The 20404-nt window shown below is 44.2% G+C and overlaps 1 protein-coding gene across 4 annotated transcripts in view; it reads right to left on the bottom strand.

Annotated features, from left to right (window-relative positions):
• Nucleotides 1–1736: 1736 nt before the first annotated feature.
• Nucleotides 1737–20404, bottom strand: part of chodl (chondrolectin) — a 29763-nt gene continuing 11095 nt past the window's right edge. For 2 of the 4 annotated variants that reach the window (XM_048541005.2, XM_048541007.2), the window contains exons 3-6: nucleotides 15117–15274; nucleotides 11256–11303; nucleotides 7005–7100; nucleotides 1737–3908 (exon numbers count right to left, since the gene is read on the bottom strand). In XM_048541005.2, the coding sequence (XP_048396962.2) occupies nucleotides 3520–3908; nucleotides 7005–7100; nucleotides 11256–11303; nucleotides 15117–15274 (691 nt within the window). In that variant the 3' untranslated portion in view covers nucleotides 1737–3519. Of the gene's footprint in view, nucleotides 3909–5679; nucleotides 5783–7004; nucleotides 7101–11255; nucleotides 11304–15116; nucleotides 15275–20404 lie in introns of all 4 variants that reach the window. The other 2 variants (XM_048541006.2, XM_048541008.2) reach the window with 2 other exon arrangements.

The following is a 20404-nucleotide window of genomic DNA, read 5'->3' as shown; positions in this document are numbered from 1 at the left end:
ACCCTTTCAGCCCTGATGTAAGGCCACTAAATATGCACTGCCCAGTCTTTCTGAGGCTAACAGGCCTTTTCTGAGGTGCAATGGCCAGAACTGACCACTTCATACCAGATGGCATCAGATTAATTGTTGATATAGCTGAGGCAGCACTTCCTGCCTCCATTCCCAATCCCATTCCTTTTCTATTCTCATCTCTTGAAGACAAAGGCCAACATACAATTCACCTTTTTGACTGGGTTCTGTCCTTGCCTGTTAGATTTTCAAGATTGACGTATGTGGCTGTGTGAATAATCTACTCCTCCACAGTTGCTACACTAACCATATTAAAGGAAAAATCTTCTGGTTCATCTTCCTTGAATATAAAGTGGACATGTTGATACTTGCTGGTTGGAGATGATGAACAGAATAATTGTGTCTACAAAAGAGAAGATCCCTACACTGAACCCTGAGTTGAGCTGAGTTGATCAATCTCAGCTGGTGAGCAGTAATATAGAGAGCGCAAATGGTGTCATTATCCATGTATCAGGAGAAGGGGAGGCATGACCCCAATGAGTGAGAAATCAGCCCAGCATCTTGCTACAAAGTGCTGTAATGATAACATTTAACCAATGAAAAACACACAGCTCGGGCTCAGCCAATAGAGCATCAGACTTTAGAGTTCTTATGGTGCAGAGTCTAGTGTGCCAAGTCTGGGCCAGGAGGTCGAGGTTCAAACCTCATGGCCCTAGCTGTAGCACAACATATCTGAATAGGCTGCTTAAAAAGTATCTATCTGTCATTCCCTGAATTGGCACCAAATGGAAATGTAGAAATTGGGCTTATGTGGCACAGTTGTTCACAGAAAGAAAAACCAGTAGAGCTGTTAATGATGCATACAGATCTGATTTGTTCTCAGAATAGTGCTCCAGTATGACCAATACATCACTTGCAAGTATTACTGTGTTTTCTCTCCTACAATTTTTCTCCCTATTGGTAATGTCCTGATCTCTGTTCCAGGTCATGCACATTCAGATCCCACCTGCTCCAGAGGTGTGTAAAAACTTTTCTGAACAGGTTATAAAGTCATAGGGTCATACAGCACAGAAAGAGACCCTTCGATCCAGTTCGATGCCAACCAGACATTCCAATTTGACTTTAAATTCCTTTAAATCCTTCCTATTCAAATACCCATCCAAATACCTTCTAAGTCTTGTTATTGTACCAGCTTCTACCGCTTCCACTAGCAGCTTGTTTGACATGCACACCGCCCTCTGCATGAAAACATTACCTCTCAGTTCCCTTTTAAATCTTTCCCCTCTCACCTTAAATCTATGCCCTCTAGTTTTGGACACACCCCCACCCTGGGGAAAAAAGCCTTAGCCATTTATCTTATCCATGCCCTTCATGGTTTTATAAACCACAATAAGGTCACCCCTCAGTTTAAAGTTTTGACAAAGATCTGTAGCTCGGGTTGCAGGCGAGTTTGTTGACTTGTTCGCCGAGTTGGCTTGTTCTCGTTCAGACATTTCATCACCATGCTAGGTGACATCCGCAGTGAGGCCTCCAATGAAATGATGCTGTTCTACTCTGCTCGGAATTTACACTGTCTGGTTCATTATGGTGAGTAGTGTCATTTCTAGGTTTGATTTGTATGGGTTTGTATACTCGCCATAATGGACCAGAGAGTACAAATTCCAAGCGGAGTAGAAAAACATCATTTCATCGACACTCCACTGATGACGTTACCGAGCATTTTGAAGAAACATCTGAACGAGAACAAGCCAGATCAGCAAGCAAGTCAACAATGCCACCTCTCAGTCTCCAATGCTCCAGGGAAGAAAGCCCCAGCCTAACCAATCTCTCCTTAAAATTCAAACCCTCCAGTCCCAGCAACATCCTTGTGCATATTTTCTAAGCCCTCTTATGTTTAGCAATACCTTTCCTACAGAAGGGCGACCAGAATTGTACATGATGTTCGAAAAGAGGCCTCATGAATGTCTCGTACAGCCACAATGTGACACCTCACCTCATATATTCAATGTACTGACCATCGTAGACAAGGAAGCCAAATGATTTCTTCATCACCCAGTCTACCTGCGTCTTCACTTTCGATGGACTACGTTTGATTTGGAAAAATAAAGTACACAGCTTACCAGAATGAATTTGTCGCTCTTTTATCAATGAACAGGAACTTACATTTCAGGAGCACGTTGTAGGAGCTTTATCAAATTAAATTTGACAGCTAATCACACAAAGAGATGTTAGGATAGGTCAGAGATTTAAGAAGCACCTTAAAGGAAATGAGTTGGGGAGAAATGTTGGGAGGGAATTATTGAGCTATGAATAGTGATACCTAGATACATGGTCACCAATGATAGTCTAAATACCAAGAATAAGTAAGAGGATACATTTCAGAGTAGCACAGAGATCTGGGAAGGTTTCTGAGATGGAGGAGGCTAGAGATAGGCAGGCCAATGTCACAAAAGGGTTTGAAAACAAAGATGAGAATTTTTGGAGTCAAGTAGCCAGGCTGGGAACCAACGTGGGTGACGGGTGAAAGAAACATGTTCCAAGATAGGAAATGCTCAAAAGCACTTTGGATGAGTTCAAGTTCAAGAACAGTGCAAGGTGGGAAACAGGCCAGGGGAGCTGTAAAATTAGTGAGTGCGGAGCCAACAAAGACAATATGGAAGAGGATATAAGCAGGAGAATAGGTACAGAGGAGTAGAGGCAGATGGTATTATAGAGGTGGAAGTAGGGTAACACTACTGATTAAGCCGATGGTTGACTATAGAGAGTAGAAAAAAGCCCTCAGCGTAGGAGATAAATAAACTCTCCAGGTCCAATAATTGAGCACAATACTGGTGCCAAAAATGGGGCACTATTTATGCCTGCTGTTAGATTACCATGTGACTTATATGAGGTTGGCATGGTTGACAATCTTAGCGCATGCTAAGCATGGCACCATTCAAACCAAAACTGGCCCAATTTACCATCATCGCCAACTAGAGTGAAAACTATAAACAGTTCAGTTCTTCACGCAATACAAATAAAACATATTACCTTTCTCTCCCCCTCACCCCAAACTTTCTTAATGTCTTCCCAGCACAAAAAAAGTAGAATTTCAAGTAAACAAGAGCAACAAACACGCCAAAAATGGAAATACTCATTCTGGGCAATTGGAGGGAAGCAAATGAGAATTGATCTGTTTTTTTCTCTGGAAGCCATCATATTTTGTGGAGAAAGGGAACTGCATTTCCTACTTTCTGTTATCACTTGTGCCCAGAGTCATTGACCGTAGCATCTTCACCAGAAGCTTGACATTGTAGTAATGATAATACTTCATCAATTTAAGGCCATTCACTGCTGCTCCTTAGGAGCATGTTGTCTGTCTCATTCCATCCCACCCCTCCACTCTACATCCCCGAGTGAAATGAGTTTCAAATCCCTAGGCAGTCAATTCCCTGCCAAAACCTCCAGATTAGAACCCTGGCCTGTCTCTTGGTATATCCCGCCTCTTGTAATTTGTCCAAAAGCTGTATACTAACAGCACCCATCGTTTCCATTGACACTCCCCTCAAAGACTGCATCTCCTCTGACTTTCTCTAAAATCCATCCAGAACACAGCAGTGAAAAGAAAAATTGACAAGAGGAAGGGAGGTTTGTTTTCTCGTTTCTGTTGATGATCTGGCTCAATGGTCCTTGGCCTCTCTCAGACCTGTCTTGTCTCCGTTTGCATTCTCTCAGAAGTCTGTAATCAGCTTGTCGGATGGTTGGTTTTGTGTGTGTGTTATTAATGTTGTTGCCTGACTCTTTATCCATGGGATTAGGTCCAGGCTGCAGTTTACTAAACATCAGCAAGGTTCTCCTTCTTTGGAGCTGCGGATATCCAGAGAGTCGACTCGTTTGGGCTGCTCTTCGATCGGTCTTTGCTGAGGGCAGTAAAAGAATAGAAACCATTTTTGAATAAGCCAAACTCAGAGTTAGTATGTCTTTTTTTACAGTGCCTTCCAATACTAAACAGCCAAGCCTAGGATTTTAGGTTGAATGTGGGTGTTGCTGGCAGATACAACCCTTTACTGAGTTGTTCACCGGGGAATTTCAGGCAAAGACCAAACACATAGCTGTGGGATCTGAATCCTTTATTGGTCAGGCCAGATAAGGGCAGCAAACTTTATTCTTCAGAGGACAATGGTCAACAATTGGGTTTTGTGATAACTTGATTATTGCATGATGGCCACAACCAGTGCCATTGTGGGAATTGTACTCATGTTCCTCATTATTAATCAAGGTCCTTAAATTACTACTCGAATGGCACAACCATTACTAATCAGCAGAAATGAAAATCATCTGACAAATCCTGCAGAAGGCTCAAATCAGATCAAATGTCCCTCATTGTCTGAAAGAATGTGTCCCCTGGTTCTTATACTGCTCTTTACCTCAGAGACCTAACTGGAAAGAAATTTACTCGCTCCACCAGCTGAAAGGACTTTAATGCAAAAATACTGAAGGTTTTCAATTCCAGCCTGAATCCCACAGCATCAACCTTATTATATTGTTTTGTCGCTGAATTGGTAGCATCTCTCGAGAAATGTTACAAGTGTGCTGCGGTGTTAAACTTCTCACTGATACAAGAGTGGCCTCTGTTGTGTAGCTGTAGCTTTCAAAACTAAAATGCTCCAGCTCATACTTTCTCTTGGGGCTAAGCTCACCTTTGTGTGATAATGATTTGTCTGTGTGATGTGCATTTATCCTGATCATTATTTACCTTGAAGTTCAAGGAGATTTGTACCCCAATCTAATATTCCTGATGTGGGCATGCTGAGACACACACAGTATTTTGTCTGTGACCTTAAATAATATCTTGTCTTCAGGTGCAAATGCAAGATTCAATACCTTTTTTCTTTCAGACAGGAACAGGATAATCTTGCCCCATTAGGTGTACCAACTCCAAATGAACTGCAGCAGTCCAAGAAGACATCTCAGCCCCAAAGGTGTATAGGTAAGGAGGGAGGGGAGGGGGTGGCACGGTGGCTCAGTGGTGAGCACTGTTACCTCACAGCGCCAGGGGCCTGGGTTCAATTCCAGCCTCAGGTGACTGCCTGCGTGGAAGTTTCACATCCTCCCTGTGTCTGTATGGGCTTCCACCAGGCACTCCACTTTCCTCCCACAGTCCAAGGATCTGCAGGGTAAGTGGGTTGCCTGTGTTATACTGCCCAGGGATGTTTAGGTTAGGTGGGTAAGATATGGGAAATCAGGGGTCAGATAATGAGTCTGGGTAGGATGACCTTTGGAGGGCAGTGTGGACTTGTTGGGCCAAATGGCCTGTTTCTGCACTGTCGGGGTTCTGTAGAAAAAAAAGTGCTAGGCCAGGCAGTGATGACAGCATCCCCAAATGAATAAACAAAAGTAAAGGTTCTCCCTGGTCAATAACTGCTTCATCATTAAAGAAAATTATATAGACATTCAGACAGTGCAGCTTGTGAGACTTTGCGGTGGTTCCTACATCACAACCGTGGCTGCACTTAGGAAGTGTATCATAAAGTATTTTGGGACACTTTGAATATTGTAAAAATATACAGCATTTGTATTCAGCAAAAAGAAATGCGCCAGGATGGAATCTGAGCCACTTATGGAAGGTTCGTCCAGCCACACCAGATTCAGTTTAGCTCTGGTGGAGGCAGACTAATGTAATTTACGTACCTTCTACTCAGCATCTGGATGCAGCAGGTTGCCAGAGCAACCAACAACAACAGCAGCAGTGGAATTGTGGGAATGATGACGTACACCACATTGGGCATTATCCCTGGAAAACACGAATATTGATTCAAGAAGTTCCAACCAGCCACTGAATCTGGAAGACTGCAAGCAATCAAAGCCCTTCCTTCCCCAACACCCCGAACACAGCATCTGCTGCTAATTGTTGGTGAGCTAAGGTTTCACAGGCAGTTCCCAGAAGATGGGTAACGTCTGGATGGGCTTTCACTCCATGGTTTTATCAAAGATCTTGATACTGTTTTGGGCATTCAGGTTAACCTTTGACCTTGTCAATGTGACAATGCAAGAATACCACTGACAGAAAAGTTTAAAGAATGTCCCAGTGGTACAGCTGGAGGGAGATAACTTGGCCCATAATCCTTACACATAAGCATTAAATTTGTGGCAGAACTGGTCTGACTGGTTGTATGCATTTTCCTGATATGTTGAGTTACTGATATAATGTACAAAGCATTCCGTTGAATCTATGTACAGTAAGGTTAGCTATGAGGTAGCATATGGGTACCTATGTAAAACTCAGGTAAAAGATTATTGAAATGTGATTGGACTTAGGGCTGGGTTCTTGCACCAGCAAGACTCATTGGACAATCATAAGGGGTGAGAAGTTTGGAAAATGTTCCTCGATTCCTTCAGAGTGGTTGAGAAATATTAGACTCAACCAAAGCACAGATTCTGACCACCTAATGTAGAATAGACCATGGGCTGAACTGTCTTGATTTTTGAGACTGAATTCCAAATTAGATGACACATTGATAACAGGAATGTTAGAGAGTCCCAATGTGAATGTGTGATTCCTCAATTTAACCATTGTGGAAGGTGGCTGGAGTTCAACATTGAAGGTAATTCTGTTGTACGCAGTTCAGATAACTGCTGTCAGCCACCTCCTTGCCTGTAGAATAAAGATCCAAATGATAACACATAAAGCGGTGGGGCTATGGTTCTAACTCATTATCCTCCACTGCAGTAGAGACATGGGTTCGGAGCCATGATAGCCCATTTGGGGTCAGATTCTGATGTGATGCAAACAATTGCCTATTTTACATCTTTCATTTTAGGGTGTAGCTGTGTTGTCCATGGAGGATATGACTGAGCTGATAATTGGCTCAAATTACTGAAATGAACCCCCAATTTCATGCTGGAATTAAACATCCACTATTCTGGAACATAGCCACGGCAATTCTTGACCCTTTGACTTCCAAACTCAGAAGTGAACAGTTCTAATCACATACTTTGCTGAAGATAGGAATTACCTGATGATTCTGTCACAACCATATGGTGTTGGTCATCAGCGGAATTACTGGGCGCTTGAACCTTGACTCCTGGACCCGTGGACACGTTTTCTGAAACTGGGGTGGATGAGAATCATTCTATCTTACTTTTCACACAACACCTTCCAGGAGGAATTCTCAAATAGATCATCCCTGAAATCAATCCCCAAGATGACACAGTGGAACTGAAATTCTGGTTGGAGTCAAAGCAGAAACTCGGTAACAAAAGAAATAAATCCAGTTCCACCTGCATTTTACAGCCATTCTTTTTATCAAATTACTTCAGGGTGTATAATAGATGACCAGCTTGACACTTTTGGCCCATTACTTAGTGCTGTGAGACAGGGCCAGTGGGATACCATCTCCTTGGAGTAGCTTGCTTGGCTGGGTTGTCACGCATTGAAGACGGCATTGGAATTTATGAAAGTGGCTCCCTCGACCTCTCAAGCCTTCTCTGCCATTCAATAAGATCATGATTGATCTGATTACTCTACATTCTCCCCTATGTCTTGACAAGTTTTCGCCTCCCCACCCCTCTACTTGCTTATCAATCATCTATCTATCTCTGGCTTTAAAAAAAATTCAAAGTCTCTACTTCCAACCACTTTTGAGAAGGTTCCAAAACTGCATGACTGTCTGTTTGAATAAAATTCTCCTCATCCTTGTTTTAAATAGGAAACCCCTTAATGTTAGTTCTAGATTCTCCCATAACAGGAAGCACCCTCTTTATTTATACCACAGTAAGGCTCTTCAGGATCTTACGGGTTGCAATCTAGTTGTTTCAAGTTCTTTTTTTTGTATTTTTCATTCACAGCAAGTGGGTATCACCGCTTAAGCCAGCATTTATCACCTATTGCTAATTTTCCAGGGAGCAGTTCAGAGACAGCCACATTGTTGCAGGAGTTAAGTCACATGGAGGCCAGGCAAGGGAAGGATAGCAGTTCAGTTCCCTAAATAACATTAGTGAGCCTGACGGGCTTTTCCCTCAATAGTTAGTGATAATTAACTTACAATTATTAGACTCATAATTCCTGATTTTTAAAAAAATTTTATTGAATTCAAGTTCCATAATCTGCCATGGTGGGATTCAAACCAGGTCCCCAGAACATAACCTGAGTCACTGGATTAATAGTCTAGCAATAATAGGATGAGGCCCTCACCTCCTCCTTGCACCCATGTCCACAGAAGGAGCACTAGCTTGGTGTTATTAGTGCATGACATTACCATTATGCCACCACCTCTTTATGTTAAGCACATTGTGTGGATTACTGGTGCTGTAATGATTGGAGCAATTGGGGCTGGACACCTGGTCCAATCAGGGAGACCTGGCTGACAGACATAACAGGAGTATCAGAGGTTCTGCTCACCTTGAGAGCTGGCTTTGAGGAAGCCAGACCAGAGTCAAACACTATGCACATGTAAATAAAGGATGTTGGGATACCGTCCTCCGAGGAGTCAGTTCAGTTGCCATTCTCCGGGACTGTTTCGCAAAAGCTAGGAATTAAAGATTAATCCCAGGACAATGCAAAGTGCATGATTACATTTAACAACGTGTGAATCTCAATGAACACAGCAGGCCAAGCAGCATCTTAGAGGCACAAAAGCTGATGTTTTGGGCCTAGGCCCTTCGTCAGAGAGGCCAAAACACCAGCTTTTGTGCTCCTGAGATGCTGCTAGGCCTGTTGTGTTCATCCAGCTTCACACTTTGTTATCACGGATTCTCCAGCATCTGCAGTTCCCATTATCTCTGCACGATTACATTTGTTGGCTTATATAAAGAAAGCTAAAAAGGCAGTTGATACAGTCAAAAATCACTCAATTGGATAATGCTCAAAATGGTGAGATATGATATTAAACCACAGAGGAGTGGACCCTTCTTGGAGATTGAGCACAGCAGTGATATTTTGCACAAGGCTGTGAGAGAAAACCACGAAGACCAGATAAGGGCAGAAGCTTTCTTCTGTGAAGGACTTCCACAGACCTGGGACTTCACAACAATTCAACAGCTCCACTGTCACTTTCATCAATTTCTTTTGAGCTAAATTCATGGACTGCATTGATGGAATTTTAGCTGTAAATTTGGGTTATTAGGGGCAGCATGGTGGCTCAGTGGTTAGTACTGTCACCTCACAACGCCAGGGAACTGGGTTGGATTCCACCCTCAGATAACTGTCTGTGCGCAGTCTGCGTATACTCCGCATGGGTTTCTTCCAGGTGCTGTGGTTTCCTCCCACAGTCCAAAGAGTTGCAGGTTAGGTAGATTGGCCATAGTGTCCAGGCATTTATAGGCTGGGTGGGTTAGCCATGGGAAATGCAGAGTTACAGGGATATGGTCGGGGGGGAGTCAGTATGGGTGGGATGTTATTTGGAGGGTTGGTGTGAGCCCAAAGGGTCGAATGGCCTGCTTCCACACAAAGCATTCTATGATTCTAGGCCGGGAGCATAAACACCACACCATCATTCTCATCACTGTACCCATCATCACACCAAATCCACCACTGTACCCATTGCCCGATCGCAGGGTTCACTCCACTAATTAGGCATGCACAATAAATGACAGCCCAGCCAGTGAGAACCACATACCTTGAATGGATTAGAAAAACAACATTCTTTCTGACATTTCCTGGGTAACATTTCCAGTACATCAGAAATGCCTGAAGCTTCCGATTCTAACCCACTGTTGGAGAGTATTATGGTTGGTACTGGGATTGTGAAAATTGCTCAAATTTCCCAGGCAACCCACATAGTCAGTGCATTGGGACCTCTGAAGAGTCCTCAACCTAGGATATATGTCTGCTCTGCATCAGCAAATTACTCCAAACCACAACTGGAATGGAAGGTGATTCTTCTGGGCAGAATTAGCCTTTAATTGTCCATTAGGGCTATTCATTTTTGTTACTGTATTTTCTTAAAACTTGCCACAGGACACATTGACAGTACTGATCTCACTGGAAGTACTCTATGTTGGCCTTTAGAAGAATTAATTAATAGCACTGTGCTGTGTAATAAGTTTGGAAAAATATATCTGGATCGCCAACTACTCAGTTTGAACTTCACTGGCCTTAGTCTCGTGTGTATGTTATAATATAGATCACACCTTCAATAAGTCATTGTGTAGCCTCCACTCATCTATGTTGGCTAGATATTTTTTGACTTCAGGATGCCTACTCTTCATTTTTAGAATAGAAGGATTAATTACAACACAGTAATATTCCACACAGAACGAGAGGGAAAATGCGAAGGTAGTCATGAAAAGATTGCCCAATCCCCTCGAGTGAGGGATCTCATCAACCAGGATTTATCGGAGTACTTCTGCACCCACATCCTAAACTAAACACCCCTTTGCCACAAGATAATGGGGTTTTGAGAAGGAAACCCCTCGTCTCCTTCAGAAGTGTTAATCAGAACGGACAATGCCAAATATCAGCCCTACAGATGACAAGTAGCTCCAGAAAAATAACTTTTTTTGGAAAAAAGTTGTTTTGTGCATATTTCTGCTGCCTGGTTATCTATAGTGAATTCCGAACTATGCATCATATGTTTGTATCTGATATCCTAACTGTGATAAATCCAATTCAATTTTTTTTCATAAAATGGAAACAAGAAATTGCTGGAGAAATCCAGCAGATTTGGCAGCTGCTGTGGAGAGAAGGCAAAGCTAATGTCCAAACTTTCTTCAGAATTTTAGTTCAATTTTTATTTTCACCATCCATCATTTTGGTACGAGATGGTCTTGCACTGGACTTAAGCTGAGGGAGTTTCTGGGAGCCTCCTTACAATAACTCTGAGCCCCTCTTCATGTTGGTTTGAGTCACCATCCCCACAGAATAATGTGGAAAGCTTCATTGCACTAAATATGCCTCAAAAGTACAACTTTTGGTTAGAACTGGCATTGAGCCATCTAATTTAAAATATTGGAAAGAATAGTTCCATGCGAAACAAGATAGGCAAAGGATAAACTGTAGGCCTGCTCTCGCAGAATGCTGTGGGTATAACAGGCCCAGGATAGACAGTACTGATGTCAACACAGGTTTAATCTCTGTCTCACAGAGCCTCTGATTAAATACCAACTTAAAACCAGTTGTGGGGAAGGGTGACTGGGCCCGAAACATTTACACTGATTTCTCTCCAGAGATGCTGCCTGGCCTGCTCAGCTTTTCCAGCAATTTCTGATTTTGACTCTATTTAAATATTGTCTTGAAATATGCAACTGAACAGGTACATTTTACTTACCATAATCTGACGTCACATGTTCTTCAGATTCATTGGTCATGAGGTTTTCTGTCAACAGCGAAAACAGTGGTAAAACAGAACATCCTTTTACAAAAATCATGCTATCAAGGACACAAACCAAACCTACATTTTCCACATAAAAATATTGAAACTGTAGATAAAATGTGTTAGAATTGCATTTTCCCATTAGAAAGCAGAGTTGTTTCATAGTCAAATTACAATAAGATGCATTTTCACTGTTGATGGTATAGAAACCCATTCTGTGCTTTCGATTCCTCCCACTTCCTACAGACTAAGAGGGTGGCCATGGGCACCCGCATGGGCCCCAGCTATGCCTGCCTCTTTGTAGGTTATGTGGAACAGTCTCTCTTCCGCACCTACACAGGCCCCAAACCCCACCTCTTCCTCCGTTACATTGATGACTGTATCGGCGCTGCCTCTTGCTCCCCAGAGGAGCTCAAACAGTTCATCCACTTCATCCACACCTTCCACCCCAACCTTCAGTTCACCTGGGCCACCTCCAGCACATCCCTCACCTTCCTGGATCTCTCAGTCTCCATCTCAGGCAACCAGCTTGTAACTGATGTCCATTTCAAGCCCACCGACTCCCACAGCTACCTAGAATACACCTCCTCCCACCCACCCTCCTGCAAAAATTCCATCCCCTATTCCCAATTCCCCCGCCTCCACCACATCTGCTCCCACGATGAGGCATTCCACTCCCGCACATCCCAGATGTCCAAGTTCTTCAAGAACCGCAACTTTCCCCCCACAGTGATCGAGAACGCCCTTGACCGCGCCTCCCGCATTTCCCGCAACACATCCCTCACACCCCACCCCCGCCACAACCGCCCAAAGAGGATCCCCCTCGTTCTCACACACCACCCCACCAACCTCCAGATACAACGCATCATCCTCCGACACTTCCGCCATCTACAATCCGACCCCACCATCCAAGACATTTTTCCATCCCCACCCTTGTCTGCTTTCTGGAGAGACCACTCTCTCCATGACTCCCTTGTTTGCTCCACACTGCCCTCCAACCCCACCACACCCGGCACCTTCCCCTGCAACCGCAGGAAATGCTACACTTGCCCCCACACCTCCTCCCTCACCCCTATCCCAGGCCCCAAGATGACTTTCCACATTAAGCAGAGGTTCACCTGCACATCTGCCAATGTGGTATACTGCATCCACTGTACCCGGTGTGGCTTCCTCTACATTGGGGAAACCAAGCGGAGGCTTGGGGACTGCTTTACAGAACACCTCCGCTCGGTTCGCAATAAACAACTGCACCTCCCAGTCGCAAACCATTTCCACTCCCTATCCCATTCTTTAGATGACATGTCCATCATGGGCCTCCTGCAGTGCCACAATGATGCCACCCGAAGGTTGCAGGAACAGCAACTCACATTCTGCTTGGGAACCCTGCAGCCCAATGGTACCAATGTGGACTTCACCAGTTTCAAAATCTCCCCTTCCCCCACCACATCCCAAAACCAGCCCAGTTCGTCCCCTCCCCCCACTGCACCATGCAACCAGCCCAGCTCTTCCCCTCCACCCAGTGCATCCCAAAACCAGTCCAACCGGTCTCTGCCTCCCTAACCTGTTCTTCCTCTCACCCATCCCTTCCCCCCACCCCAAGCCGCACGTCCATCTCCTACCTACTAACCTCATCCCACCTCCTTGACCTGTCCGTCTTCCCTGGACTGGATGGACCTATCCCCTCCGTTCCTCCCCACCTATACTCTCCTCTCCACCTATCTTCTTTTCTCTCCATCTTCGGTCCGCCTCCCCCTCTCTCCCTATTTATTCCAGAACCCTCACCCCATCCCCCTCTCTGATGAAAGGTCTAGGCCCGAAACGTCAGCTTTTGTGTTCCTGAGATGCTGCTGGGCCTGCTGTGTTCATCCAGCCTCACATTTTATTATCTTGGATTCTCCAGCATCTGCAGTTCCCATTATCACTGTGCTGATGGCGGGGTGTGTTTGCAGAAGGAGAGGACAGACAGCCTCAATGGAGCATAGATCTACATGGCTACAGAAGAAATTAATGGTTATCTTCAATCCCAAACAGGATTCACCAGAAAATTAATAAGCCACACAATGTGTACAGACATTCCTTTAGTGTCAATGGGTGAGCATCCTGGAACTCCCTTCCCAGTGGCAATGTGGGTGTACTTAAGCTGTAGTTACCTACTTAGGACTACAGCAATTCAAGGAGGCAGTTCCTCACCACCTTTTCAAGGGCAATTAGGGATGGGTAATAAATGCTGTTCCAACCAGGGACACTCACATCCCATGAAGAAATAATGAGGAAAAAATGTTTAGAATTCAGCACAGGAGGATCAAAAGATTGATTAAGGGGGCAAAAATTAGTGTATGATGGTAATCTGTCAAAAAAAAATAAAAAGTGGGCTATAAGAGCTTTGATAAATCTGTAAATCCAGGTTTAGTGAAAACAAATATTGTCCTCTTACACTCTAAAATGGAAGAGCTAACAACGGAAAGTATGGAAACAGCAGAGAAATTCAACAACTGCTTTGATTCTGTCTTTACCAAAAGACAAGCATTTGGTTTCCACAAATACTAAGGAAGCAAGGCTCTTTTCAGAAGGCCAAGCTGAAGCCAATTGGTGAATGATATTGCTGGACAAATTATTGAGACTGGAAGTGAATAGATCCTCAGGGCCTGATAATCAATATCCCAAGGTGCTAAAGAAGATAGCCTTGAGAACAGTAGATACATTGTTGCTATCTCCCAAAATTCTGTAGCATCTATAAGAGTTCCAGCAGATCCCTGGGTGGAATTGTGGATAGTGAGGAGAATATAAAGCGGGTACGAACTAATATCGACAAGTCAAAGGAGTGGACAAATGCATGGTAGAAGGAAAATACAGCAGATAAGTGTAATGCTGTTGCACATAGGAGAATTGCAATGTATTATTTAGGGAGTGAAAGATTGGTACATGTTGATGTGCAAAGGGCCCTGCGTGTTCTTGTACACTAACCGTTAACAGTCAGCATGAAGTTTACAGCAAGTAGGTAGGATGGCAAATGGCATGTTGGCCTTCATTGCAAGAGGGTTTGAATACAGGAGTAAAGGCGTCCTACTGAATGTGTGCATGGCGTTGCTGAGATTGCACCCAGGATACTGTGTGCAGCTTTGATCTCTAACCTAAGAAAAGTGAACGTTAATCAGAGTGGGAGTGCAGCAAAGGTTCAACAGACTGATTCCTGGGATGGCAGACTTGCTATTTAAAGAAAGAGTCGGTCGACTGTACCACTATTCGTTGGAGTTCAAAAGAATGAGAGGGGATTTTACTGAAATAAATAAAATTCTGACTGGGTTAAACAGGCTAGAGACTAGGCTAAATAGGCTAGATGATGTTTCCCCTGACTAGGAACTTTAGAACAAAATGTGCTGGTCTCATGATGCGTGGAAATCCATTTCAGACTGAGACAAGGAGAATTTTCTTCACTGAAAGGTAAGGAACCTACAGATTTCTTGACTACAGAACACTTTGGTGGACATGTCAATGAACATATTTAAGAATGAATAGAATCACAAGACTAAAAGTGCCACAGGATATGGGGAGAGCGCGGGAATATGCCAGCACAATAGAGGATCAGCCATAACCATGCTTAGTTGATGAGCAGGTTAGCGGGCAGAATGGCTTACTCCAGCTTCTATTTTCAATGTTTGGATGAGCCATGTATAATTATCGCAAGTCTCAGACAGTCTGTAGCTGGCTTTGTTAGGTCTGACATTGATCAACATCATAAGCCGCAATAGGTCCTACTGCTTTGCAACAATAGATGAAGGAGAGCAGTAATGATACCAGCCCATGGACCAGTCATACCTGAGGCGTACTTGCAGACAAAATTGTGCTTCATGTTACACCGGTCATCATTCCACTGATAGAGGTAGGGGCCTCCCAGCCCAGGCTGAGCGGTCAGTTGGTGATACATCACTACACATGCCTCACTGCCACAAGAAGGCTCATCAGCATACCAGTTCCTAGGATAGCAGGAAGTAGAGATGGTCTGATTATAGTGTAATTTCAGAAGGAGAGAAGAGAGCTTCATTAGAACAAAGCATTAAGTCACTTGCAAAAGAAATTAGGATCATCTTCGATTTAAAGTTGATTCATATAAAGTCACTGGAAACAGTAGTAAGCCTCACAAATGGTAACAGCTTTACTTGGGTCAAAGTCTCTTTCTAATGGCATTCTGGATGTAACTAAATCAAATGGACTACAGCAATTCAAGATGACAGTTCACCACCAGCTTCTCAAGGACATTGGAGATGGGCAGTAAATGCTGGTGCTGGCCCAGCCAGTAATGCCCACCTCCCATGACTGAAGAAAGATGGGAAGCAAGTTTAGAATTCAGCACAGGAGAGCCAAGAGATTGGCGAAGAGGGGAAAAATAGTATTTGAGGGTAAAAGTGCAAGAAACAGAAAATTAGACTGCAAGAGCTTCTGTAAGCATGTAATAAAATGCAATAATTGGCGATTAAGCCTGCAAACATCTTTGTTTCTTAATTCCGTGTTTTGCATTTATCTGAAATGGAGTTCTCAACACTGGTTCCCTGAGAGGCCAACACAGCTTAGCTATTCAAGAGGGAAGTTAAGAAACACTTCAACAAAAGCCAAGTACAGGACATTGGAGAGCTGAAATGAAAAATGAGAACGTGTTGGAGAAATGTAGCAGGTCTGGCAACATCTGTCGAAAGTAGTAGGGTGAAGATTTTGAGTCTAATATCGCTCTTCAGGATCAGAGAATGCATCAGTCATGCTGAGTTTCTGCAGTGCACTCTGTTTTTATTTTAGGAAACACTCTAATAAACAGAGATTGATAACAGTGTGGAATTTATAGTAGACCTATCTCAAATAACAATTTTAAATTGGACATCAATTTTGGCTGAATAATGGTATGAAGCAATATGTAATTGAGATGGGTAGATTGAGCTAAATTACTAATAAACTCATTTAGTCTCACTTAATGGCAGAACAATCTCAAAAGTACTGGTTCTGCTACATCCCTGTACTTCAAGCAAGGTTTGCTTACTTTTAATGAGAATGATACTATGATTAAAAAATGCTTAACTTATGAGGACAGGTTGCACAGATTAAACCTTTTTATTAGATAAAATAAAAGGTGATCTATCAAAATGTTTACAAAGATTAGAAGAATTAATAACGGTGAGAAACAAATTCTTTTGGCATAGGAGACTAGAAAAATAGGGTTGAATCTCACCTTAGCATTTTTAATTAAATCCCTAGTTAGTAAAAGAAAAAAATACACCTATAAAATGTTAGAAAATAAAATCTGTAAAATCAAAAGAAGCTCTGAATTGCCTCTGAAGGAAACTGTGAATGAGGTTAATTATATAAAGAGGAAGAATCAATGTTACACACACTGTAAGAAGACCATGCTCTTTTGGTCGTGCTCTCACGTCTGAGCTTAAAATGTTCTGAGTTTGAGTCCTACTCAAGAAACTGGAGTGAAAATCTTGGTAAAAAGGATTTTTATGTGCTGGCTAAGGAGTGCTGACATATCTAACACTCACCACCAGAGGACACTGTCTGCAAACATATTGTGTCAAAGAAGCCGGTCCCTGAAGTCTCAGAGATTAGCATTGCAATCGGTTGCTAACTTTGGAATTATCATTAAATGACTCTCCAACCCCCACCACATTCCTCCATATTCCCACCCATCCTTCCCCCGACTCCTTCCCCCTGACTAGACCAACTGTGCCATCGTTTGGTGACAGCAATCTTCACTGAGCATTATCCTCCTCCCACAATAATCAGAAAACAAATATCCAATCAGATGATACTTGATTTTCATCAAGCAGCCTTTTAAGACCATAAGATCATAAGTTATAGGAGCAGAAATTAGGCTATTTGGTCCATCAAGTCGGCTCTGCCATTCAGTCATGGCTGATAAATATCTCAACCTCATGCTCCCGCTTTCTCCCTATAACCCTTGTTCCCCTTGATAATCAAGAATTTATCTATCTCAACCTTAAATGTACTCAATGACCTGGCCTCCACGGCCTTCTGTGGCAGTGAATTCCATCGATTCACCACTCTCTGGTTGAAGATGTTTCTCCTTATCTCTGTTCTAAAGAGCCTTCCCTTTACTCTAAGGCTGTGCCCTCAGGTCCTAGTCCCTCCTACCAATGGAAACATCTTCCCAACATCCACTCTGTCCAGGCCATTCATATTCTGTAAGTTTCAATGAGATCTCCCCACACCCTTCTTTTATCCTTCCCTGATCTTTTATTTGTTTTTATAACCGATGATTGAGTGTCCAAAGGGCAGAATTTTCCCAAAAGTTGCCTAAGTCTCAATCTAAGTCTCATTCAAGATGGTTTTCTCTCTGAGACAAGACCTCCAGCAGGATTTCTCACCATGTTTACGGTGATTGTTCAGCATGCTATTAACATGCACAAGGCCCCAAGCACTGTCCTCAACTACCTCTACCACCGATGCCCGGTAGCAGCGATGTGTACCATCTAGTACATGCACTGCAGCAACTCACCAAATATGCTTAGACAGCACCATCCAAACACACGACCACATCCATCTCGAAGGACAAGGGCAGTAGATACATGGGAAACACCAGCAGATACAAGTTCCCCTCCAAGCTGCTCACCACCCTGACTTGGAAATAGGTCGCCATTCCTTCACAATCATTGGGTCAAAATCCTGAAATCCCTGCCTGAGGGTGTTGTGGGTCTACCTAAAGCATGTGGGCTGCAGTGGTTCAAGAAGGCAGATCATCACCACTTTCTTAAGAGCAACTAGGACAATAAATGCTGGACCAGCCAGCAATGCCCATGCCCCATTAATGAATAAATAGAAACCATCAGCAGCAGGAATTCTCGCTGCTGCCAGAAACTCCCAGCATTCACTCTGTTGGTTCCATGTTTAAACCCTGGCCAGACCGCAGTCCAGACAGTGTTAGCAGGAAGTGCCGTTCAGAATTCAAGTGTGCAGAGATAGCTAGCTGAAGTGAGCTGACAGCCTGGTTTGCTGACAGAGATCCTCATGGAGAGGATAGTGCAGTGGAGACCCATTCTCTTCCTCCAGGATTAGCAAACAAGACCATGGGTCTTGGCTCTGAAGTTGCCTCTAGGGCTAGTAAGTGTACACACTCGAGAGGAACACCTGACAGTGAGACAACAGCATTTTCTTCCACTCAACCAGAGTGAATGCCACCATCTCCTCTCCACTTCCTCACACTGACTCCATCTCAGCCACTGCACTAGCTAGGCTCATGCTCTACCTTCTTCCTATTGCCTGCAGCATTATCGCTCAATCACTCTCACCCGCCCCAACACCCACACTCTACTCACCCTCTCGACCTTCTGTGCCTCCTAACCACTCACCCAGGACACCATCACCATTTCACCCTTATCCATGCTGGCACCAGCTGCGACCCCAGCCGCTTGTATCTGACTCAAACCCCTCCTTTGCCTCATTTCAGGAGAAAGCAGTCCACAACAGGGTAGATAGAGGCAAGACAGTGGCAGGCAGTGGGGGGGAGGGGGAGTTTCCCCTCCCGCTACAAAGAGTGGAATCTTGGATCAGCAGGGGAGCACTCATGTCCCAGCAACAAGCAGGATGTAGATCCCTCAGGGGATGCACTGGTAAAGCTCTCTCCTGCACCTTCCATCAGATCAGAGACTGACAAATCAGTAGCTACTTTACCTGGGTCGAGCACAAGAACGTGTGATTCTGGTGAGCACATCACTGGTGTGGCTCTGCAGCTGGCCAAGGGAATAACTTCCCAGGTCCCTTGCACTCGGAGCACTGGCAGAAACCAGGCACTTGCTGACTTCCTGGCAGGAGTGTAGCCCTTGGAGTTAGCCATTTGTAACTCAGTGCAAATACACAGAGACAGGAGCAGCAGGCAGGATGGTTAGAGAAACTTGCCAAACTGGATGCAAGGTTAGTGGAGTGCATCAATGCTCCCTGTACTCTACTGCCTCTGGCATGCTCTTGGCTGTTTCCAGCTACTGTGGACAGTGATGTCCAGCACACTCAGAGTCTGCTGACTATGTGCTCAGGCTGGCACTCTATCACTCGATACCAATCACAAGATAACAAAGGGATGAAGGAGCTCAACCTCGTATCAGATACTCCTTCCTCTCGTGGAGACAAAATGGTCCCAGCAGGCACCCAATCAGAAGAAAAACCCCACATAAGAGACATTATTCCCAACCCCCAACCAAAACTCCCCTCCCAGGACAGACCTGGGAGCTTGATCCCTCCATCTCCAAGGAAGATGCAATTGCCTCTGGCCACTCGGCATGACTGGGCTCTCCAGCCTCGGGTGCCCCTGGGTCACCTGCGCAAAAACTGAGGAAGGGTCACTGGATCTGAAATGTCAACTCTGATTTTATTTCTCTTTGCAGGCTCCACTGTAGGACAGGCTCCATCCATCCCGGCTGCAATCCTCGAAATGCATCTAGAGTTGCGGGAGGACAAGGCAGTGGGCAATTTTCTGAAAACGCACATCAACTCATTGTCAATAGAATCTCATGTTTGTAAATGCGTTGGTATCAAAGCTCATCCCCTGCCTGTCATTTTTAGCTGCAGAGCTTGGACTATGTTAGAATCCTGTCTGAAGGAGCACTGCTCTTTCCTTAATGCCCATCGCAGCATAACACCTTTGAATGCGGGAGGACCAGATGTTGTGAAGCTTTCTAAGAGTTGTTAGTGTGATCTTTTATTGCCCAACAGGAAAAGCAAAGAGGGAAACCATTTTGCTGCACTTGCATTCAGGGTGAATCAAGGGCTGGTTGCCTCTCCAACATCAACATATGCACAGTCAATGAATGATGACTTTGCCGAGTTCAATTTCACTGGAACAATGGGGAACAATATATGTTTCTTTTGGATTGTACTCCCCCAACTCAATGTCCTCATCTTCCTCCTCAGAAGCTGTTCCCAGTCAATTTACCATAGTGCTCGATACGGCGGGACATGGAGGCCTCTGTCAAGCAGATGTCCCCATGCGGTCCTCTAACATAGAAGACCTTACTCTGATGGATGCTGCACAAACCAGATGACTTGTCCATTCCCCTCACCAACTCCTCCTGACAGCCCTGACTGGTGATGGACCAGCCCTCCGA

This window comes from Stegostoma tigrinum, chromosome 12, assembly GCF_030684315.1.
Source record: "Stegostoma tigrinum isolate sSteTig4 chromosome 12, sSteTig4.hap1, whole genome shotgun sequence".
Classification (NCBI taxonomy): domain Eukaryota; kingdom Metazoa; phylum Chordata; class Chondrichthyes; order Orectolobiformes; family Stegostomatidae; genus Stegostoma; species Stegostoma tigrinum.
Note: the sequence above shows the minus strand (reverse complement) of the source record. Positions and strands in the feature narration are given on the sequence as shown.